The following is a 24,427-nucleotide window of genomic DNA, read 5'->3' as shown; positions in this document are numbered from 1 at the left end:
AGCAAACCCCTTCTCCTTCCCGATGTGGGAAGGTTGCTTGCATCCCTCCAGGATCCTCCCTTACCTGTTCTGTTTCTCCAGATCTGGAACCACAACTTGATAAGTGACGAGTTCTTGGGCCAGGTGTCACTCACGGGAGACCCCAGCGACCCGCAGTCAGTGCACACGCTGCACCTCCAGGACAAAGGGAACAGGAGATCAAACGATCTTCCTGGCACCATCGCCGTGAGGCTGCTCAGCAGCAACGTGCTCACCAATGTCTGAGCCCTCAAGGACTCTTCTCCGGTGCCACATATGTATATATATACATATATAGACGTGCACACATATATATACACCCAGCCTCTCTACCACCTGCAAGTGTATATGAACGATGCATGCATTCCACTCAAAGGAGCCAAATTTGTGTTTTCAATGTTCAAAATGGTGCCTTTTGGGGGAACCGCAACGATCCTTCTGCCGGCGTCCTCTGCAGCCCCATCACCGCCACGCACCCCGGGGCATCTCTGTGTGTCCCAACAGCCAGAGCACGATGCCCGGGTGCTCTTTGTTTACACAGGGGTGGCACGCACGTGCCACCGTGCACACGTGTGGCTGCCGTGGTGCCACCAGCCGCTTCAATGCATCTCCAATGTGTCTGCTTGGGTTTAGAGTAGGGCGCGGGGAGTCCTCTCCCCGTGAATTGCCATTTAATCGCTTATCCGAGGAGGCCACGTCAGCAAAGCAGAAGTGGAAAAATAGACTGGGGCTTTTGGGATGTTTTCCGGGTTTCTGAAGGATGCAAAGATGCCAACGACCGTGGCAGGACAGCTGTTCTCCAGAGTCAGGTTTTTGAGCCGGTCTGGTCTCACCTCCTGTGTGTGCCTCTCAAACTGCCGTGGTGCCTGCTGTCTCCATTGCTTCATGCAGTCCCTGTCTCTAGAGCTTGAATTTGGCTTTTGGTTGAGTGGGGTTGGGTTGTTTGACGGATACATTCAACATTTAGGTAAGAGGAGAACAGTTCCTCCAAAGTCCAGAGCATCAGGTCCGATGGATGAGAAGCTTTGCTCAACGGGCATCAGCTTTACTGCTGCATGCAGATCTCCATCGCATCGTTTCTCAGTGCTTCACTTTCCCAAGTTCTTTTTGAAAGCCGTGGGGTTTTATCTTGTGCTAAAGGAGAGGAGCACTACTCCCAGAGCAGCCTGAAATACTAGAAATATTTAATTCATAGTGTCCATCTCCCACCTTCAATTTCCATCTGCTGGCCTGGAGGATGAGTTGCACTGGGCTAAAGTCAGTCCCACAAGCACAACCCAAACACGTTTGCAGGGGACTGAGCACGGTCCTGCAGTGTGCAGGATCATGCTCTGCTCCTGTTTGCCGTGAACCCTGGGTTTATCTTCCCTGTTCCACTGGGTGGCAGAATCCGGCTTCATTTAAACCATCCCAGATGAAGGAAAAAAAGCCCTCGTCGCCCTATCTGATCAAGGCACATTGCAAAGCACTTTTTCTTCTGTTGTTTAGGTGTAGGGTTTTTTATGTGCCTTTCAAAATGGTGTGAGGTAAGGGTTTTTCTGTGAACTCGACATGATTTTTTAACATGTAGATCTTTTGCAGTCACCTCCGTGCAAGGGGAAGGGAACACACATGATGCAATGCTTCCTGTAAATGGGATTTTTATTAGTAGGTACAAGGCAATCATGATAAATTCTGGCCTGAGCAGAGTCCTCTGGCTGCAAGGACAAGTGAACACGCAAGCCCTCTACTGCTACAGCAAGTAGGATTTCTGTCTATCCTGCTAAATACCTGTGTTTGTGCTGTAAAGCTGTAATTTTTTAAAGTCCCTAAAGATCTGGTAGGTCTGTAACATGGTAAATTGTTTCCCAAAGTCAAGTTAGGTGCCAGCTCCAAGCCTGGTGCCTCCTGAAGCACCCGGTACAGCTTCATGGATGTTTGTAGGCTGTTCTCCTTTCCTCATCGTTAGCTGCCAAGCTCCTAAGGGTACGAATTGGATTTTGGGCAGCATGATCGAGGGTTATTCCGATTTGGTCCTGGGTTTGTGCATGGGACTCATCACCAAAAATAAGTGGAAGCAGCACCGTGGGGCCAGAAAGTCTGCTTTAGGTTTTAGGAGAGGATCTGGGATGCCTGGAAATACCCGGGAGAGGAGGGAGAAGAGCCACCGAGCTGGAGGAGAACATCACAGGAACGTCACAGGAGCTTTGCACCATCAGCAGCAGGTGGGGACAGCCAGCGTGCCTGCTTGAGCCTCGTTTTCTCAGGAAATCAGGCTGCCCATCGCTTCAGCCTTTCGGCCGGGGTGCCCCAAAAAATGGCAAACCGCACCGTGAGCCCCGAGGAGCGGTGCTGAAGCTTGCTGGGGCGTAGCGATGCCCCGACATCCACGGCCAGGCTCCTTCCTTCTACAGAGAATCAAGCCATAAAGAAAGGCAGCTTTTTAATACCTTCTTCAAAACAAAAATCATCATCATGCCATATCAGGACCAAAAGTTTTTAATATTAGTAATAGTTCTCTTCTTTTTTCTTTTTCTTTTTTTTTTTTTTTAAATATTAAGTTAGAAGCCTTCTTTTCCCCTTCATTTCCAAGGGAATGACAAAAAATATCTTTTTTTTTTTTCTTTTGTTTGTAGAGTGGACTGGGGAGGGCAGTTATTGAAATGCCGTTGTGATTCTTGATGCCTTTTCTCTTTGAATGAAGCAAATGGGAACATTCAAGGTTTCTTGATAAGCCTGCTAAGCACTTTCCAGTCCCCCTGAGATGGTGTAGGACATATCTCTGATTTATTTTCCATTTTTTTATGAATCATTTCATTGATTGCGAGTAGCCTGCCATTGCACTCTGTGAAATCCTTTTTATTTCTCGTGTTGTGAGTATGTTAAACCAGGCTATGACTTGTCTTCACCTCCAAAGGCACTGACGTGTCACGCTGCACAAGATCAGAGAGCGGGCCAAACAGAAAGCCAACGTTGTACAGCTGTAAACCTCCTATAAATAAATTGGGTATATTTTATTCAGAATCCCTGCCTCTGAGTTCTTCCAGAAAGCTTCGGATGGGTGCAAGGTGGCCCTGCGGAGCTTTATTAATGCGCTTGGTTCACTGGACCCATCCCAGGCTCCCCAAGGGTCCTGCAGCATCTCCTCACCCCTCCAGCATTGCGACCTGCTAGGAATTTCTCTTTCTTAACATTAAACTACCAAAACTGTCATGTTAGGCCTATTTTCCATCTGCAAAAGCATCTCCGAGGTGGAACAGCCCAGCATGGCCACAAGATGGGGCTGGAACCCTTCTCCCCTCTATCCTGCAGCTTCCCACCCCAATACCCACAGGCAGACCCCACAGACACCCAGAGCAGGGCTTGAGTGATACTGGGCATGGCCCCAGGTGGGTGGCCATAAATAAATCACCGGTGCTGGGCTTCAAACCAGCGATGTCTGGTCAGAGCTGGCTCCTGCAAGAGGGCCGGGAGGCAGCAGGGAGTTCCTAAGGGCTGGGGAAGGGATGGGGTGGCCGTGATGTGGCTTTTCCCCCGTTCTCAGCAGAGTTCCTGGTGCACCTTTAGGGATGGAGGCTCCCTCACACCACCCCTTACTTCTGCGGCATCACCAAAAAATCAGCTATCCCTGTCTCCAGGAGGAGATGCTGTTTCAGGTGCTATCTGGCACACTTTGGGCTGAAAAAAAGAGACTTTTGAGGAAGGAGGAAGGATCTCCAAGGGCATCAACCCCTTTCCCAATTAGTTTCCAGGCTCACGTAGCCCTTGCTGTGCTTCAGCCCACACAAGCCTTGGGAAAAGCAAAGCCAAAGCACACTCCAGGTGGGCAAAGCTTAGAAACACCTCGTGTTAACACCCCGAGGTGCGGCTTGCAACATCCCCCAGCTAAAACACCGTGCTTCTTATCAAAGCAAGGGAGTCTGCTGATGTTTCATGGCACAATTAAAAGTCAACCCCATCTTTCTGAGAAGGAGGAGGGTAGGACGCTACCCCCAGATTTGGGCAGGGGCAGAGTTAAGCTTGCAGGCAAAGCCTCAGCACCGTTTCCCAATCCTTAAGTGTTTCTCCCAGTTTCTGCCTTTACAGTTTAGGCTGGTGCATTCAAACCAGAACACCTGCCAGCTCCCGGCCCCACCCTGGGGGGCCTGGATGCTGTTTGCACACCCCTGAGCCCCCAGCCACGGGGCTGGGAGCTGTTCCCAGCCACCCGTTTGCCCTAAAATCCAGCGGGGCTCCAGACATCGAGGTCTTCAAGACGCAGGGCTCGTAGCCCCCCCGGCTGGGAGCAGCCCCCAGGGGGTCAACGGGGTGTGGGGTTTGGGATGCGGGGATGCTTGGGAACATGATCAATGATTTATCCCCAAGCTGGAAGGATCTCATACACATCCACACACACGTACACACACACACACACACCAGGGGCTGGCTGTAAACCGGCTCCTCCCCTGCTAAGAAGCTCAGCGGGCAGGGCGGCCGCTGCCCTCGCTCCCTACCGCAGGCAGAGCAGCCCGGTGTAGGGCACCAGAGCCCCTTCCCCCGGCCCCAAACCCGACCCCCGGCCCCGGCCATGCCCCGTTAAGGTAAGGAGAAGGGGACCCGCAGGTGCGCAGCCGGGAGAAACCCGGCTGAAGGTTGGGGATGCCGCGGGTGGGGTTGTGATGGGGTAGGTGGGGTGCGATGGGGCGGGCTGCAGAGGGGTCCGCTCGCCAACTAGCCCACCCCATAACCCGGGTCTAACCCGGGGAAGGGGCTGGGCGTAGCGGGGGAACCCCCAAACCTGCCCGGAATGGCCGGCAGCTCGGCTCCTGCAGCACGGATTAGTGCCTCGGTAATTTCCAGCCGCTGCTTAATTGAGCTTGGGTCACCTAGCAGTGAGCAAGGGCATGGGATGGGGGCTATTTCCCTCCCGTGCTGGGGAACGAAGGACCCTCCCCTTCCATCTTCAGCCCTTTCAATTGCTCAGCCAGCTGGGGCTGCCCTACACAGAGGCATTTCCCCGCGGCTGCAGCATTGCACGGCTCGCATCCAGGTCGTGTTTTGTCCCCTGGGTCACACCGGTGCTGCTGAGCACCTTCGCAGGGTATTTAAATCATTAAGACCATCCCTGGGCAGGGACTGAGAGCCAGCACGGGACAGGGATTCCCACAAAGCAGCTTGCATTTTTGCTGCCTGGTTTGGGAATGCAAGGTTGCACGCAGGGGCTGCGCTGCACCAGCTGAGTTTGGTACCAAAAAACACAGAGGGGGAGTTTAAGGGGCAACAGGTCAGTGGGTTTAAGGTTGCCTGGTGGTCCCTGTAGTACTGAAGGGTCCTGCAGGAGCTGGGGGTGGTCTTTCCACAGCGCCAGGCTGTGTGTGCCTCTTTTCATAGTCCAGGGAGAAGGATGTGCAAGGACCAGCCTTATGGGGTTAATCTGTGCCTTGCTTCAAGATGTCAGGAGCTCTGCAGGATGCTGTGGGTCTTATCTCTGTCCCCATAAGGGGAGGGACCGCAGGATCCCAGCGGTGGTGGGGTGAAGGTATGGGAGGGAACTTTTGGCAAAGCTTCAGCCCAAACCTGCTTCCCCGTGAGACCCTCTGCAAGCTCCCCCTGCCCTGCTCCTCAGCTCTGTCCTGCAGGGACAAACCAGGGCAGAACCAGGACAGCTCTTCCATCCCGTTGACTGATGCTCAAGTGGTTTTAACCTGTTGCTTTGCACTCTCTGAGCCTGCTGATTGCCATAATACTTGTCCAAATGGTGCTTAACATGCCTGACTCTTTCACCGAGAGCTTTGCGCTTCTGCACAACCAACATTTAGGGCCAGAGGCTGCTCTGTGGCTTTGTGGGGTACAGCTGGAGTATCTCCATCAAGATACAACATCCCCTCACCGACACAACAATTTACAAGATCTGAAAGAGGGCAGGAGATGAACCCCTTTACCACAGCACTGTTATTTCTATCCTATTTCTCTCCCCCCTCCCCGTGCAGCCAATCCACCTTGCCCCCTCTTAAGTTTCCGCGGAGCAGGGGCTGCTGCACAGTGTTTCTCTCTTGTGCTCGCTAACTTGTGACTTCGCAATCCTCGGGTTGCCATGGAAAGGATTACGCTGTGATTAATGAAGGCATTGTCAGCTCTCGTAGGTTGTTTTCAAAGCCTTTCCTGGAGCTGCAGAGCGGCAGAAAGGGACAGAGGGAGAGGAAGCTGCAGTTCCAGGCACGTTTTTGGTTTTCTCCGCCAAAATCGCGCCGCCAGGTAGCAGCTGCTGCCTCGGCTCCCCGCCAGACCATCCCTGCTGGTCCCTTCTGAGGGTGGAAGGAGAAACGGTGACTTTTGCTCTTCGCCTTAAAAAAAATAAAATAAATTAAAACCTTTCTTGCTCCTGAAGCTCAGTGGGACGAGTGTCACCGTACCAAGGGGCTGGCAGGATGTGCAGACAGCGGGGAGGAGAGCTTTGTGCTGGAAAATGCTCTGCTCGGCAAGGGAGAGCCTGCTACGGGACAGGACGGTGTGTTTGGGACTGTCGGGTCCCCACGCCAGGAAACTTGTCGTTCCCAGCTGCCATCCATCCCCTACCCCATGTTTAAAATGCTGTACTAACCCGGTGCTTGGCCAGGGTGCAGAAGATCTGAAAACAGTTTCCACGTGCACGGAGTAAAAATTTGTGCTTTAGGTTGATTATAGACTTTCTAGGCTGCCTTGGGTGGAGGTTCCCACTGCTGTTGCTGCTGCCCAGGCAGCCTGGCCTCCAAATTTAAGGTGTGTGGAGGAAGAAAGGCTTGCAGGAGGATGTGCTTGAGTTGTTTTGAGTGTTGGCAAAACTGAGACCCATGAGTCCTGGTCTTGCCATAAGCACAAGCCTTGTCCTCTCCCCACTTGATAGGACACCAGGTTGTGTGATGGGAGCTGTGGACCAGGAGGCAAAGCCTGTCCTGGCTGTGGAAAGGGCAGGATGAAGCTAGGATGCTTGGAGAGAGGATGGGCACAAGGTAAAGAGTGGGAAAAGAGAATAAATAGAAAGCAGTGGGTATCTACAGCACCTGGATTAAGGTAACTGTCAATGACAAGCAGTAAATGTGAAGACTTTTAGAAATATTAAGCTTTAGCCTTGTCGGGCTTGCAGGTTACAGCTGTGAAATACCTTCCATCTCAGAGGGCTCTGCAAATGCTGAGTGGGACTCACCTGCCCAAGACACGGAGGCACAGGGAAAATCTGCTCTGAGCCCTGCCTGGGCTGGGCTACATTTGGGACTAAGCCCCTTCTCATGGGACCAAGCCATTGTATGTTGCCCAGGGTACTTGTCGTTGGCCAGAGAGCACATTTCACTCCTCTGTTGACTTATCTCACTTTTAGTAATAAAATAAATAAATAAATAAATAAATTAATTAATTAATTAAAAAAAAAAAAGGAGCAAATCGGATGGTAGAGGAGAGGAATGGAAAGTGAGCTGGCATTGTGCACCTGTGCTGTTCTCGTCCCTCCATTCCCAAAATGATGTAGGTTGGTTAGGGAGGGTTCAGAGAAAGGAAGGATTTCCCCTGGTTTTCTTAATTGTCCTACGTAATACAAAAAGAAGGGAGCATCAGACAGAACTAACAGAGACCAGGCTGAAAGCAAACGAGTTTACCCAACCCGGCATCTGTGGCACTCCCTCACACAAGACATTGTGTATCCTAAAAGCATTCATGGGTTAAAAAGCAGCTGGACAAATTCATCAATGAGAAGGCTTTCAAAAGCTATGAAATATATATTAAAAACAAAAGCCATCCACCTTTGGCTCCAGAAGTTCTTGAGCTGCATTATTAGAGTTTGATGGGGTATTAGGGAGAAGTACCAGTGAATCAACACCTTGTTTTTATTTTATTTATTTTTTTTTGCCCTGGGCATCCTCTGTTGGCCATAATCAGAGAAACACAGTAGAGCCAGCCCACAAACTGGATCCAGTGTGGGCTTTTTTACACAGATGAGTGCTTCCTGAGCTCCTGCCTCACTCACAAAGGCTTGTTCGTGCCCTGAGATCTTTGAAACAATTCTTCTGAGATATTTGCCTCCATGCACTTAGCTGCCTCAGAGGAGACACGGTGTCAGTCTCATCCCTTTAGCAGCAGTATTGTGAGGACTGAGGGAAATAAAGCCTGCTCTCTTCCTTTCCCGCTGAAAATGTTTTCAGGGTGGCAGCTTACTGGATTTTTTGCTGGTTCTGCATCAGGTCCCACACAGGTCCCCCAGGACTTGCCGCGGGTGCTGTGAGCGGCCAGCTCATGGCTAGGAAAGGCAGGGTTTATATACAGTTCCCCGTTGAACCCCAGAGCTGCCTCATGCTCACGTGGGAGCAGACAGCTTCAGTGGGACAGAAAGGGGGCACCCACAAACCATCCCACCTTCTAACAAGAAAATCACACCATGAAGAAGGCAGTGCCCTGCAGGAAGCATCCCCCCGTCCCCTTGCCGAGCCCTGTATCGCAGCACGTGGGATGCTTTTCTTGCTTCTTGTGGGAAGGGAATCAATGCGCAAAACCCCATTGCCATGAGGCCCTGGAAGGCACCAGGGGAAAATCTTCCCTGCCATAATCAGGGGGTGATGGAGGGGACCTCCTGATGTTTTAGGACGGAGGGGTTCAGCACCTGCATCTTGTAGGGGTTTGGAAGCAGCCCTGCAAGCCCAGCTGAAGTGCATCAAACCTTTGCCCCCTAATCTGAGTCTGAGGGTGTTTTCCAGCATCAGTGGTGCCTGCCACTGCTTTGTGCTGTCCCTGCTATTTTTGTCCTGCTTCCTCTCATCCCTTGGCTTGGCTGGATCGGAGCCATCGAGGCCAGCAGATTTACCCTGTGCTGAAACAGGCTCCAGCACCCACGTGCGCCGTATTTGTCTCTCCTACAGCCTGCAGAAGGTTTCAGTCCGGAGAAACAAATGGGGTGAGAAATAAATGGTGTGGCTATTTTAGCTATAACCCCCGTGCAAGAGCCTTTCTTAAACCCCTTGAGGAGCTGAACACAAAGGGAGTGAAGAAGACCATCCTCATCTGTCCTGGAGCTCAGCTTCTTGGCTGCTTTCAATCCCTGTGGAATAACAGAGCCAGGACTTCTGTGGTCTGACCGTGGTACAGCTTGGGACAGAAAGCCCAGGAAAACCTGGGGCAGAGCTGAACGTACACTTTTGTTGTTGTTGTTGTTGATTTTTTTTTTTTTTTTGGTATGCAAACATCATATTGCTGCAATTACTGGTGTTATCGAGACAGCTCCCAGATGTACCCCCCATGGGCTGGTGATGCTACAGCAACCTTGAGCCCCAAAAAAATAAATAAATGGAAAAATTTCTTTGGTTTCTGCAGCTTTTCAGGGCTCACGACTACCTCAGAGCACTTGGGATGCCTTGGCACAGCCCACCCAGGGGTCAGGAGCCCTGGCAGGAGCTATTAGACCTTTTATGTAACTCAGTAAAGCAATACACGGCATCCTATAAACAATTAATGAGCAGATCAGCCCAATCTGCTGGCTGAGGAGAGTTCCTAAGAGTGCAAATACGTTACTCCAGCAAGGCACGGGGATGTTGTTGTCCCCATGGCTAAATGCCATGCCTGCACCCAAAGGGGACATGCAAGCACCCAGTCGTCTTGGCCAAATCTCTGTGAGAGCCACATGAGGTTGTGACACCATGATGGGGCAAATCATGAGTCCTGTTAATTGTTAGGGGTGGTGGGTAGCAGAGGGAGAAAGTCCATTGAGCAGCCTTATTGCTCTTAGAAATAATCCTCTGGATGTCCCGCAGCACCCTGTTACATCTGTTTGGTAGCAGACTATTGCAAAACATACCCTGACTTCTCATCACAAAGCTCCAGGAAGATATTAGGTAAAAATGTTGAACTCAGAGCAGGGACAGTGGCTTGTCTCCAGCAACACCCATTTCTTACGTGGAGCTGAGAGCAAATAGCAAACAGTAACAGCCACCCCTTTCCTCGAAGGGATACCTCAATGTACTGCAAACAAGGGTGGGAATGGAGCAGCTCGTTAAAAGGGGAATAAACGAAGTCCCTGATTAGTGCTGACTTGCTCATCTAGTCTGATTTCCATAGGAAACGAGGCTTCTGTGGTCACGCCACCTGGCTCTTGCAATGTGTCACGTAATCACAGGGGAGTTTCTTGGCCAAGTTCACTCCAAATCTGACAGCGCTGCTGCAAGGAAAGCGAGTTCCTAGGCACCTCGTGAAAATCTGCAGGCAGGCGTGGGTGAAAATTGGTGTCCTGCAGAGGGAAGCCAGCCCTTGTCAGACCCGGAGAGCCCCGGTGGAGTGCGAAAGCTGTTCTGGATGTCCCACCTGCATGGGACTGTGCCCTAGTTACCGCCAGGAAATGAAATGGATTGGAGTTTTATGGTTGGAGAGGCTTTGTCAGCTCTGCTGCGGGCAGAGGGACTTCTAGCAGTGTTTCTGGCTCTGTTCTTCACCGGGTAGGAACTTGGCATAGGGCAAAGTCATTTCACCTCTTGGAGCCTCCAGTTCTGCTCAGCCGTGCTGCTCAGGGGTGCACTGACTTTTGCTACATGCCTTCACGACACCTAGCACTTGTGCCTTGTCGTCTAAACCTTGTTATGATCAAGATGTCCAAGCACAGTGTCAGCTCAGCCAGGTGATGCCCACGTGCCCAAGCACTGCCAGCGACTGCACACCCCACCAAACACAAAGAGCAAAAGACAGAGCAAAAACCAGTGACTCAGATTCCTCAGCTGCAAAATGAACATGACATCTTGCGTGTGCAGCCGATGAGTCAGGAACCTCCTGTCCCCATCTCGGCGGGGCTATTACAGGGCTGATATCTCTGGCGCTGCCTCATGGTGCCCCGAGGGATGCGATGGCGATTGCTGTTAGTGAAGTTGGCACCCTGAAAAAGCAGAGCAGAGTTTCCACTTGGTTTGTACATTTTTTTTCAAGCAAAACTCAGTAGGCCAGGTTGATGGTTGGACTTGGAGACCTTGGAGGTCTTAGGGAGCAGCAAGAGTAGAGGGTGAGACAGCAGCTTATTAGGACAATTTAAGGACAGAGAAGAACAGGGAAGCTGCCTTTATTACAGGCAGTTGGATCTGGAGTTGTAGGCTCAGACTTGGTGTCTACAAGAGGCACGGTGCACCTTCCTGGTCTGCCCTTGGCCTCCTGTGTGACCTTGGGGACAGTCACGTCATCCCTCCGTGCCTCAGTTTCCCTCCATGTGAAATGAGGATAGCATCATCCCCTCCTCTGTAAATTGCCTGGGATTTGTGAGTGAATAACACAGCTCGCTGGAGTGATTACTGCAATAGTGGCTGCAGTAAAGACTCTCTTTAATGAACCTTCCTATAGGAAAAAAAAAAAAGAAAGAAAGAACAAAAAAAAAACCAGCAGTGGGTCAGTAATTAAGTTATTGAACTGCAATTAGTCTGGCATTCAGCTCCTAACTCTGCCATACGGTAGCTCACATAGAGACTGCTCTAAAAGGGAATACCTCATGGGATTTAGAAGGATCCCAACTACTTAAATCCCACCAAAACTACACCAGCTCCTGGTGTGCCACAGGACAACTCACCTAGCACCCCACAAATGTTATGTTGGGGCCTTGGTCCCAGTCTGCCGTGCTCTGCTCCTTCCCCTTCCCTCTGTTGTGGAGCAAGGCCCCTGCTCTTGCAGATTCAGAAAATGTAAAGCTGGGAGTGCTAAGGAGATAACGCAGTCCCTCCTCCTTCGTATCATGGCCTAGTCGTTCCTAGCTGGAGCCAGCAATATACGGTATATATCCAGGGGATATACCAGGCCAGAGTATATACCTAGGGGATATAAGTATCATTCTATAGAGGGTATAGATATGTATACACACCTTCCCTTGGATCTTCATGGTGTTGTTCTCAGATTACAGACACAGTCTTTGTAACTGCCTGAGCAATGTCACCAAAAGATTAAACCTTTGTCTGAGCTAAGGGCTAACGGCTGTGGTTCAGCCGCAGGGCTGCCAGAGCCCAGGCAGCTCTGAAGGTTGCTGCCCCATCAGCCTGGTGCAAACCAGGGTGTGCCACTCCTGAGTCTCCTCCCAGATCCATGTGTTCATTGCAGGACACAAGAAGCTGAAGTCAAGCTCCACCATGTCTGCAGATGTCCCCGTGTGCTCTGGACCAACGAGGGGCCTGGGACACAAGTCCTGTGAGGAGCGGCTGAGGGACCTGGGGGGGTTTGGGCTGGAGAAGAGGAGGCTCAGGGCAGGCCTTATTGCTCTCTGCAACTGCCTGAACGGAAGGGGTGGGGAGCTGGGGGTCGGCCTCTGCTCACAGGTAACCAGTGATAGGACCAGAGGGAGCGGCCTCAAGTTGTGCCAGGGGAGGTTCGGGTTGGAAATGAGGAGACATTTCTTCTCAGCAAGAGCGGTCAGGCACTGGGACGCGTTGCCCAGGGAGGTGGTGGTGTCACCGTCCCTGGGGGTGTTCAAGGCAAGGTTGGACGTGGTGCTTAGGGACATGGTTTGGTGGGTGACAGTGGTGGTAGGGGGGTGGTTGGACCAGATGATCCTGGAGGGCTTTTCCAACCCTAATGATTCTGTGATTCTGTGACTTCCTGTACGGGCCAGCACTGGCAGGACAGTCCTGCTCCGAGGAGGGGAGCCTGGACAGTGTGCTCATGGGCTGAATCGCCCTCAGGCTCACATATCGGCTTCATTCTTCGTATCTTCTTGGCCAGTGCTATGCCCCACTTATAGGTCCTAGCAAGACTGGGAGTTCATAAAGAAGGGATGAAAACAAATTGCAGACACCCTTAGGCCAAGCTGCGAGTGCAGCATTTTGCCTAGACTCACTCAGTTTGCTAGGTCTGGCTTGTGCTCAAATTACACCTGCCTGCCTTGCCAAAGGATACTTTATTTGATTCATTACTGTTGAAAAATACTCGGTCGCCGGTAGAGGCTGGTGCACAAAGGGAAATTGCCCTCCTCGGGAGGCTGGGGCGAGCTGGGATCGGATGCCACGGAGAGGCATTGTTCTGCTCCAGCTTCTTGAAAGCAAAGGGAGGAGAAAAGGTCAGGCCTTTTGTTCAGCTCCTCTACCTGCTGGGCTTGGCAGAGGGATTGAATGCAGGGCAAATCTATTCAGCTTCCTGCTGGAGGCTTAAAAATTTGATGGCCGTTTCCCGAGTGCTCTCAGAAGAACAGAGGCTGAGTATTAATTCTTTGACTCTTCAGAGGAGGGAGTTTTCTGGTTTCTTGCTCTAAAGCAGCCTTTGTGGCTGGGGCTCATTCAGATGAGGTGTCTCACTGTGGGGTACCACTACCAAGACCCTTCAAGTGGTGGTCTGAGGGCCACATCAATCCCATAGGGTCAGCTAAATGTGATATGGCACAATATGTCTTCTGACATATTCCCAGATGCTCAGGGAGCACACGGATGGGGCAGAGGAGGGGACATCCAAATAAAACCAGCTGCCTCAGGCTTCCTCTGGAGTCTATGGAGAGAAATAACGTTGACTTCTCCAGCAGATCAAGTGAATCAGACCTTGGAAGCACCCATTTGTCTCCATAGCCATGGAGGCGATCCCTGCTGACGGGATGAAATGCAGTGATGCATCCAAACAGCTCGATCCCTTTGGCTCTCTGATGGGACTTGGAGCACACAAAAAAAAAAAAAAAGACTGAGAACCACAAAATCAACTAAATGTCAACATTATCAGAGCAGAGGGGAGGATGTGTGCTGATGTGGTGCAGAAAGCCATGGCAGAGCTGTGTACTAATGAAATCCCGTTCTAGGTTTTGCATGATTTTATCTTACTTGATGGACCCCAAACTAATCTGGATAAACACTGATGACACCAAAATTAGTTCCCAGCGCTCTTGTGATCTGTGCACGTGGCCTGGGGCAGGCAAAGAAATGCTCAGGCACCACTTTGCACCGTTCCTAGGTAGCAAGTTCATTACAGGATGGGCACTTGGCTTTGGGGAAGAATTTGCTTTTGCCTCGAGCTCTGTTTAAAATCATATCCTAATGCCTGATGTGTCTTTGAATTAGTTTTATTTCCTTTAATACTGTTAGAAACATCTTATGAATATGTAGTGAAACATCTTATGAATATGTAGTGTTAACTTCAGGTTGCACTCATGCACCCTCAGCACAGCTGAACATATGTATAATGTAAGGCTTTCTGGGGAATGGTTTTGCTTGCCCTAATCCAAAATATGAAAGAGTTTGGGTAACTCCCTTAGGAGACCAGTACTGGCTTGCAGAGCACCAAGGAGGCTCGGAGGTCCTGCAGCTGGATTTGAACATCCACGGTCATTTTGCTCACTGATGCAATGCTTTGCAGAGGTGAACAGGATGGCACAGCCTGGAGCTGTCGTCACGGGCAGGGATGAATTCCTGCAGCTCCTGGTGGAGGAAGGCACGGAGGATCACATTCCTTCCACCTGCTGTCTTCTAAATCACTTCACAGCCAGATATCACAACCTCGGTGTCTTGTGGTGCCCTGGTTGTCAGCTTGTGGAAATAACACAGTTGCTCCGAAGTCGGTTGTGTCTCTGACAGTTCTCACTGCTGGGGCTCTGGCCAGTGAGTTTTTTAGATGGGTCAGCAGAAACAACCCTGTTTACATTTTTAGCTGACCCTTAGTCAGCCTGACCAGGTTTATCCTTCAGGCAACCTGATGTAGTGAAAGATATCCCTGCTAGGGCATGGGGAACAAACTAGATATCTTTTAAGGTCCTTTCAAACCCAAACCATTCTCTGATTCTACAACCAGTGTGAAGAGCTCAGGACGTGGTTTAACTGCTCATTTTTAGAGAAAAGCAAAATATTTTAGAAGCTTTCAGTTCTGCCTGAAGTCTGTTGAAAATCAGGTTCTGGTTTTGGGCGCTAAAGTCTTTGGCTGGAAATTCTACCTACTGCCCAACCCCTGACACCCCTCAGTTACTCGTGTTGAGTAGATTACACCCTATTTATTGGTGGTTTCAGTTACGAGAATCATTTCCTTGGGATTCAGTTGCACTTGCAGAATGACAGACTGTGGTGTGCATTAGCTTTGCACTTTCTTCCTTGAGCTACTTGCATGAAGAAAAAAAAAAAAAGGACAGAAATGCAGACTGTCTGTGTAAATAATGCATCACTTCTGCTCACAGCCTTGGGCTATTTTACTGCAATAGCCCACCTTGCTGTCGGCAGTCTTTTCTCCCTTAACTTATTTGGTTAATTGATTAGCAGACTGTGCTTTTCTCTGTAGAGAGGGTACGTTTTACTTCTATTAGCTGGAAGTTTCCAGGCTTGGAGATCCTGGACTTGATCTCCGTGGGATAACTGAAGCATCTCTTCTTGTAACAACAACGAAAAAAAAGCTTACCAGGTCTTCCCTGGGAACATCATCCACCCACACCAGAAAGAGAAGCCTGATGGGAGCACCCTGAAATCTAATTAGGAGCTAATCCTGTGGCTCTCAGTGCTGCAATGCTGAACGTTGTAGAAGTAGCTATAGAAAAATCTAATCTGTGTGTTCCCTGAAACAGCCCTTGCAGGCTGTTGTTTAGTTGCATCATGTGCACTGATGACTAGAGAGACATGTGGAGCCCTTGTGGGGACCCAAGGCTTCATGAGGGGTCTTTACCCTTCATTATCACATAGGCCTTTATGTGTCACCTTGCAGCTCTGCCTGAACCTCAGTTTTTCCCCATTTTCAATGCAGCAGGACCCCCAACTGAAGGGGAATTTATTCTTTCCACCCAAATGCATCCCTTGTTCAAAGCAGCTGTTCTTCTGCCTCCCAGTATCGGCACTACTGTGTTAACTGGAAATCTGGCGGCCACTCCAGGTCTGATCAAAAGGCTGTAGGAAAGACAATTTTTTTCTTCCTTTCAGTGAACTTGGACCAGGGTTTTTCCAGTAAGAAACACTGTGCTAATCATCTCCCAGGGCATGCAAGTGCCTGCAGACAGTTTGCATCATGGATGCACTTCTCAAGTGAGATGGTGAAATGGGTAATTCCCATGTTTTCTGCACCTTGTGGGTGCTGTGACCTCCCTTGCTGAGGTGACGGTTTCCTCGCGTTCCTCTTGTCACCTGTCAGCCTGACCTCAGGCTGATCCCTTCGTGCGGAGGCGGCAATTAAGATGCAAAGAAGGGAACTTTCTCAGCACGGCGGCAGGTGGTTTGCTGGCTAGGTGATGTTCACCGTGTCCCCATGTCTCCGTCACGAGCGAGGTTATATCTCATCCTGTTTGGTCACTCAGGGAGTGCTTGCGAGTCTCTTGGAGGAAGATATTTGTGTCATGGGAGAGGGAGGTATAAGTGGATGGCCATTACCATCAACATATCAGTCCAAAGCCAGGGCAGTGCTGAGTCTCATGCTTTAAGCACCACACGACGAGCTAAAGCTGTTGTCTAACAAGATGCAAAGTTTTGGTTCTCCTCGACTGAGGTGAGGGGTGAACCCATGGCCCCTCACATAGCAACATGCCACCTCACATAGCTTTGAGCCCCGAAAGCCAAGCGTGCCCTGGGCTGCAGCAGCAGCAGCGTGGCAGCAGGGCGAGGGAGGGGATTGTCCCCCTGGGCCCCGCTCTCGGGAGGCCCCCCCTGCAGCGCCGCGTTCAGCTCTGGGCCCAGCACAAGGACACGGAGCTGCTGGAGCGGGCCCGGAGGAGGCCGCGAGGATGCTCAGGGGCTGGAGCAGCTCTGCTGTGGGGCCAGGCTGAGAGAGCTGGGGGTGGTGGGCCTGGGGAAGAGAAGGCCCCGGGGAGAGCTGCCAGCGGCCTGCCAGGGCCTGCAGGGGGGGCAGGGAAGCTGGGGAGGGACTCTTTGTCAGGGCTGGGGGGACAGGACGAGGGGCACCGGCTGGAGCCTGGCAGGGGGGAGGCTTCGGGGAGGCGTTGGGAAGAAATTCTTCCCTCTGAGGGCGCTGAGGCCCTGGCCCAGGCTGCCCAGAGGAGCTGGGGGTGCCCCAGCCCTGGCAGTGCCCAGGCAGGGCACCTGCCATGGGTTTGGAATTAGATGATCTTTAATGTCCCTTCCAACCCAAACCATTCTGTGATTCTATGTTTCTATCCAAGACGGGCTCAGAAACTGTAGAGTTTTCATTATGAGAGTCTGATGTTCAGTTCATTGATCAACAGAGTGAGAAGGGCTGGGAGGAGGCTGTAAGTGCCTTCACAGGGAGCACAGACCAGATGCTGATGCTCTCACAAACCAACAGACACAGGCCATACAACAGAGAGGACGCAGCATGCCATCAAAGCTAGGGCACGTGCCTCTTGGGAAAAGTTTCCCAGACACAAATGAGAAGATACTTCATTTTAAACAAAAAGGATGGTTTGATCTTTGGAGCTAATTACCTAGAGAAGTGGTGGATTGTGTCTGTTGATGTGTTTGGATCACGCTAGCAGGGAAGACACTTGTTAGCCAAGAAGAAGGTGGATGGCTGCTGTATTCAGTTTCATGGTCTAGCATCTTCTGACCTCAAAGCCCTGGTTCTGATGAAGGGCTTAAGGAAGAACACAAACTGCGGTAGCTTCCCAAGCATGCCAGCTTTCAGCAGGACATGGAGCAGAATGGGTGGTACATAGTAACATTGCCCTCTTCCTCTCTGCTTGCTGTCATGCACATTCAATGCTTAGAGACCCCCCAAAACTGGTGGATTTGTTACTTTAATTTCATTCAAGAGCCATTATTTCTCTTTCCAGTCTGAATCCTGCTTTTGGTAAGGACAAGGTCACTTGTCTCCAAGGGCATAGGTCTGACCTTCTTTTTATTCACCATTTCTAAGATGAACAGTAAAAAACATTGCAAAATCTTTAATCCTTCTTGGATCCCTTGCTGGAGGGCAGGAGGTGAAAGCAGCAGTGTGCAGAGAGCATTGGTGTGTTAAATCTTTTTGCTCAGCTAGGGTGGTACAATACACTTCTGCCAGTCAAGTGAAGTAGAAGTAAGGCAGTGAATCAACAGCCAATTCTTTTGGCTTTTCACACTATTAGGTTCCCGGGGTGTTCCCCAAATCAAGCTTTACACCAAGCTGGGTGAGCAGGGGACAGGCTGTCACTGAATATCAGTGAACCCTATAAATTAATTATTCATTTTCTTCATTGCATTTGCAGACGGGAAAATCATGAGATGTGGGACTTCAGGAGAAAGGAACAGAACTTGCACTTAGAATGAAAGATCTGAATTTCTCCTAGCCAGTGCTTAATGGGCATTTGCTCTGGAAGATTAGCATTTTTGTGTAGCCATGCCCCAAGCAGTGTGGCTGGTCATGTGGTTGGATTCTGGTCCTAAAGTGCCAAAAAGGAGAGTAGAAATGCCAGTTAAACAGATTGAAAAAGCAACCCCCTTCTTTGCAATTGCAGGGGAGTAGCTTTGTCCGGACTCCTCCAGAGTTGAGCTCTGTTGGGTTCCCCTTGCTCTTGCAATCAGGATGTCTTCAGAATCAACAAGAAAGTCATGGAGGAGGTCACCAGTGTGGAGGCCTTGTATTGATGTTCTCCTTGGCCTCTGGTAACCACTGCTTGCAGAGGCATATACATTCCATGTCACACATCTCTCTGCATCTAGATCTAGTTTAGGGTCTTTCAAGCCCCCTCAGCCTCACATTTTTGCCTCTTTTAGGTGGTCGCTTTAGATCATGCTCAGCTAGTGATGTCCAGAAAGCTGCAAAATGAACTGAATTAAAAAAAAAAAAAAAAAAAAGGCTTTCAGGAGGGGTGCCTTCATGCTTTTGTTTTGTGCGGGTGATATTGTAGAGATGGCGGGTACATTTTGTTTAACCTAGATCATTTCTGCACCTCAAGCAGCTGTACAGCTCCACACAGAGATAAGGGTGGGAATGATGTTCCTTACGCTTACCTGCCAAGGAGGGCTGGAGGGTCCAGATGGCTGCTTCATTGCACCGGGGCCCCATGAATTAGAGGGCAGCTGATCTCCCTGGTGCTCAGACAAGCCCAATCCTTCTTACTGACCCCTGTGGGAAAAACAGGGAGGGCAGTCTGCTGCATGTCCTGTCCTTCCCTTTTGGGGTTTTCCCTGGGGAAAGCTGGTTGCCCCTTACATACAACCTGCCTTGCAACAGCAACCTGAGTGAACTTATGGAGTATTGAACAAGTGAGGAAGTGAAGGTGAAAAAGGCTGAATAACGAAAAAGCAGTTCTAAGACCTGAACCTCTGGGTCTAGCCCATCCTGTGCATGAGATTGCAACACCGAGGCCATTCAGCTAATTAACATGCAAATCAGTAATGAATGGAATACTTACGAGCTACCTTGTTGGGTGAGATCTCTGTTTTTTTTGGAGAGGGAAACTGAGGCAAACATCTAGAAGATCACTTGTCCAGAGCAGATGTGCCACAACCCAGGAACTCAGACTGCTGGAAAGGGGAATAATTTAAAGTGCTACAGAGAAGATTCAAACGGAGATTTAGGAAAACTGCCTCACAGCCTTTCAGATATTAAGTGGGCACATGATTTTCTACCAGTCATCTATCTTCTAGAGAAAGCAAAATTAATTCATTAAATACGGCCTGCGGCCAAAATTTGGCTAAAATGCCTGGTGTGTATTTCCTGATGAAGAGTGATGCCTTGGATGCACCAGGACACCAGTTCCTTCTCCAGGGAAAGAAGAGGCAGGCAGTGCAGAGGGATCATGTAGCTGGTCTGGATGTTTTCCAAACAACCTCTTATTTTGTGGGATTGAGTCTGTCCCATATTGTGTCTCTTTGGGATGTTTCACCTGGAGATGGTTGAGGGGGGTGGAAAGACACAGAATCACAGAATTGTAGGGGTTGGAAGGGACGTCAAGAGATCATCAGGTCCAACCCCCCAAAGGCATTTCTTTTTTCTTCACTCCTCCCATAAATGTTCTCCTTTTAGCTGGGAAAGCACAAAAATAAAATATATGGCTGAAACCTGATACAAAATATTTGGTTTTGTATGACTTGTCTGGACCATTCTGTCGCCATAAGGGAAATGTCTTGTGTCCTTCAAGATCATCTTTCATCAGCTTTCACATCCCCCCATGTCTCGTGGGACTTGTAGCTCTCAGAAAGTGTGCCTTTTTGCCTACTTTCTAAGGCATGAGAGTTTTTACTATTATGGAAAACGTTCCGCATCATAAATTTAACAATTGCTGATGGCCATGGAGTACGGATGACTTGGAGATTAAAAGCTGCAGAAATTTAATTCCTTGAAAGCATTTTTCACTCACAGAGACCAAACCCATTTCATGCTGGGAGCATCGTGAGGTGACACCACACCCCAGGAAGCACAAACCCAAGAGCAGCATAGGATTTTCCTATGTAAAGCACATGCAAATCCCACAAAGGTACAGCACGTACAACAGGCAGGGACGGAGCGTGGAGATGCTCTGCCTAATGCAGATATTATCTGTGGGCTACGGTGGAGGGCTTGGTCTTTTCTTTCCCCTCCTGAAAGCAGTTTTGCTTAGAAGTTGATCAGTCCATCCAGCCTTGTGAGCAGTAAGGGCAGGGCAGCTCTTCACATGCATTAACTCGTACCCTGGGATTTGGTGGTACGTGCAAGAAATCAGCATCAGCCTGTTGGCCAGTTAATCTTTGGATAACTTTCTAGGACTCCGTTTACAAAACACCACTTGCATAAGCAACCTCCAGTCCCTGTCTCATTCACCACTGTGCAGGCATTAATCCTGGTGTATTAGGGGATTGTCTCACGCTGTCTGGAATTAATATTATGAAAGCATTAGGAGTTAAAGTGCTCCTAACCTTCTTCCGTGCCGAGGGGCTGGATCTGACCCATCGGTGTCAGGAGGGGGTATATGAGTCGGGGTGTCGGTCCATTAATTGCCAATTTCTCTTGCTTTAGGTTCATTCCTGGTGATTGCTGATGTGTTTATACAGGAACCATGGTCATTCTACGACAGGTAAGTGATGCTCTCTTCCGCATTTCTAATTTTACTCCATCACCCCAAAGACTAATACAAGCTTTCTTTGGGGGAGGGGGGAAGGGTCGCATCAAGCTATTTCCATCTGATTCTACTTCTCTAAAAGGACTGTTACAAGATGCAGGGATACTCATTAGCCTTAATCCTTGATTGGCTTAGAGGAAATCATTGCTTTGTGTGTGTAGTCCAGATTAACCTCACGCAATGCTCTGCTTCTATTTTCTCATCTGGGATGGCCCGGGAACTGCACATGAGTCCTGAATATGCAGGAGAATAAAACAGCTTTTTGCCAGCCATGAAGAACGATCACTGCACAAACTGATTTTTGATTTCCAGTAGCTATGGAAAAAAAAAAAGGGGGGGGGGGGAGGAGTTTTTTTTTTTCTTTTTTTTTTCCACATTTAAAAAGAATTGATGCATTAAGTTGCATGGAGACTCTTGTGTAATCTAAGATATCATTTAGGGCTTCAGACTGTAGTTTTCCCTGCATCTGGGCACGACTCCTTCAGTTTCCTCTGGGTTATCTCATTGCCATCTCTCACCTGGGGAGGACTGACAATGCTGCCAAGCATCTTGGACTGAGGGCAAATTGAAACGGTGGAACAAATCTACCCAACAGGTTTGATTCAACTCTGTGTCTGTCTCGGCAAGTATGTTTTTGGCTACAACTGGGCAGAAAGCACTGGGCCTTTGAAGCTGTGTGCAGGAACCCCAGTGGTACCAGTTTATACCAGTGGCAAGAAGAGCCGAGCAATACTTTGGGGGTTGAAGGCACCTCAGAGAGACTATGTTTCCCTAGAAGAGATAAGGAGCTCAGTCCCCTCCCAAAAGATGCAGAGATGTTGGCTCCACATTGCAAACTCTGACAGATGGAGTTTGTGATGCCAAAGAAAACAGGTGTGGAAATTAAAGTAAGTTGAAATGCTGATCTGAAAGCTCAGCAGAGCAGCTGATACTGCTCATAGTCCTCAGATACTAGCTCATAGTCTTCTGTTTTTGTCTAAATTTGCTCTTTGCAGAGTTTTAATCAATTTTAATTTTTCTACTTCTCTAGAAACAAGGTGTCTTGTTTAGGAAGGGAGGGGGACGTTTCTGAAGTCATTTCCCTCCCACCTCTCCTAGGGTAGGATAAATCTCCATTTATCCTGCATTTATCCTATGACATTCAGGTGGACTCAACTGTGAATGGCGAGCTGAGGTGCAGGAACCTCATTATATTCTTCTTCCACCTCTGCTATCATGAAAGTTACAGCAAAGGGTGGCAGTAACAGCTTCAATAACATCATCAAGGCACTTGATGCATTATAGCCCCCACTCCAGCCATCAGTTAGCCTGGGCATCCAGTCTGGGACTTGGCTCCTCATTAAAACCTCACTAAGCAGTTGATCTGGTGTGAAACCAGTGCTGATTTCTTGGGCTTTTACCTCTCCTACCTGCAGTGGTACAGCAATAAAGCTGGAGCAGAGCAGGAGCGATGCTGCCCCTATGTCAACAGGTGAGGGAGTGTTTATAGGATGTTATAATGGAAGGAAAAACATGCTGATATTTTTATCCTGAAAGCTGGATGATGGGGAATAAAACCTGGAGCCATTTGTGATTGATGTGTTGGTATCACTTGAGTGTTCAAAGCCCATCACGTCCAGGTAGGAATTACAAGAATCTATTATACTGAAGCCTTGCTGACTATTCAGCGTGATTGTTCAGTCTCCTATAGTTTTTTTCAGAGCAGATAGTCAGTTGTTTTTCAAGCAAACATCTTAGTTAACAAGGACTGTGTGTTGAAACTGTGTAAGGAATCCCCAGTTGGATTCCTAAAAGTTACCATCACTTTTTGATGCACTACTTCAGGATTACAACTTCTCATTACAAAACGAGAAAAAAAAAAAACAGACCTTCGAAACAACCTACAGTTTTCTGAAAGATCTTCCATTTCCTGCTATTCTCAATATTTTTGAGACTAAGCTCTCCCTGATTTAGGTTCAGATGTTGAGCAGCTTTTTGCTGACAAATATCAGGGAATAGATATGCATAGAACTGGGTATTTATTGCCCAGTTGTTAGCAGATATGGGCTCGTTCTCAGGTTTCTTTGCATTCTTTACCCCATCTAAGGTCTAGTGTGAGTGAGATTTGAACTACTTTTGCCCTTTGTGGTCCAAAGAGCTGCTGTTTATTGTGACATTTAATTGCAGCTAGCAGCAGTGTTTTTCCTCCTATAGTTTTGCTCGAAGATTTTAGAGATCCATCTGTGCCGTTCCTGATCAGAATGACTTTGCAGAGAGCTTTCCCTCTGTCTTTTTTTTTCTTTAATTCTTGAATGCACACAGCATTCATACAATCCTTCCCTCCCACCCCTTTTCCCTTGAAAATTTTCACAGGACCTCGAGTGGCTGGTGGTGTCAGGCAGCTGCGGGTCCCTGTGGTGCCAGCCCTGCCCCAGCAGGGCCACCCCGAGCAGGGGGCCCAGCCCCACGTCCAGGCGGCTGCTGGAGGTCCCCAAGGAGGAGCCCCCAGCCCCTGTCTGGGCAGCCTGTGCCAGGGCTCCGGCAACTGCTAGTAAAGGCAGATAGATCAGCATGGAGCTTTTGGCTCCTACAGCTTGTTTTTCCTGCTTTTGCCCAGCTATAACTCTGGATTTTTGATTTTTTAATGTCTCCCTTAGAGGTTGGCTCTGGACAGCTGAGTGTGGAAGGCAGTGCATGGCTCTGAGCAAGGAAAAGGCAACAGACAGGGCTCCTACCCTGTTCTCTGTGCCTTCCACTCAGTAATTCAGAAGAAAAGCCAATATTGTTCCCCAGCAGGGGCCCGCAGGGAGCCAAACTTATCAGCTTTAGTCACTAGCAAATTACTGATGGCAAGTTCATTTCCATGCACAAAGAAAGGGAAGGAATAAAAGGAGGGCTTCCCAAATTCCTGTCCTGGCAGCCTGACAAGTTCGTTTGGCTCTGCAGCACAGTAGCAGCTCATTCCTGCATGTTCTGTCTTTTATTTAAAGAAGAGACGGAGCTGAGACCAGGAGGGTGCGCTGGCCTGGAGCACGGATGTCCTGGTGAGCAGCACATCTCTGCTCCTCAGTGAGGGGTTTGCCAAGGCCACCACGGTCCCAATGGCAAGGGGCAAACACCTGCTGCTTGCCACATGCCTACTCTTGGTGTTTCAGGCAGAGAGGTAGAATTAGGAGTGAAAAGAAACAGCAGAGACCTAACATAACCAGGTAAATGAAAGAAATGTAGGTCCTGATGGGTCAAGCACAGTGGAAAGGTCTCCTGCTATAAAGCTCTAGTTCAGCTTGACACCAGGGGGACAGACATGTAAGGAAGGTGTCTCCAACTAGTCTGAAGCTTTCCAGGAGCAAAAGCTTGGTCAGAAACCTCAGCTCTGTTCGCCTGGCTCAGCAGTGCTGCCTGTGGGGTTGTTCCTGGGGGCAATGCCAAAACCTCGCGGTTTCTCTGCAACTATCCGTCCTGCCAAGTCGGTGCCACCTCTGTCAGTTCGTTGAGCATAAAACCCAGGGCTGGGCCTTAAATGCACAAAACAGAGGAATCTCAACACCACGAAGGCCTCTG

At 49.5% G+C, this 24,427-nt stretch overlaps 2 protein-coding genes across 5 annotated transcripts in view; both read left to right on the top strand.

Moving 5' to 3' along the window:
- CAPN5 (calpain 5) overlaps positions 1–3,012 on the top strand; it is a 46,601-nt gene extending 43,589 nt beyond the window's left edge. Inside the window, exon 13 of the mRNA XM_080576367.1 lies at positions 82–3,012. Within this exon, the coding sequence (XP_080432493.1) occupies positions 82–264 (183 nt within the window). The 3' untranslated portion in view covers positions 265–3,012. The remainder of the gene's footprint in view (positions 1–81) is intronic.
- A 341-nt stretch (positions 3,013–3,353) lies between these two features.
- Positions 3,354–24,427, top strand: part of MYO7A (myosin VIIA) — a 95,210-nt gene continuing 74,136 nt past the window's right edge. For 3 of the 4 annotated variants that reach the window (XM_080576365.1, XM_080576363.1, XM_080576364.1), the window contains exons 1-2: positions 3,355–4,577; positions 20,785–20,842. In XM_080576365.1, coding sequence (XP_080432491.1) covers positions 20,825–20,842 — 18 coding nt within the window. In that variant the 5' untranslated portion in view covers positions 3,355–4,577; positions 20,785–20,824. Of the gene's footprint in view, positions 4,578–20,784; positions 20,843–24,427 lie in introns of all 4 variants that reach the window. The other variant, XM_080576362.1, reaches the window with a different exon arrangement.

This window comes from Anser brachyrhynchus, assembly GCF_964034855.1.
Source record: "Anser brachyrhynchus genome assembly, chromosome: 1".
Classification (NCBI taxonomy): domain Eukaryota; kingdom Metazoa; phylum Chordata; class Aves; order Anseriformes; family Anatidae; genus Anser; species Anser brachyrhynchus.
The sequence above is the reverse complement of the archived record's forward strand: the minus strand, read 5'-3'. Positions and strand labels throughout refer to the sequence as shown.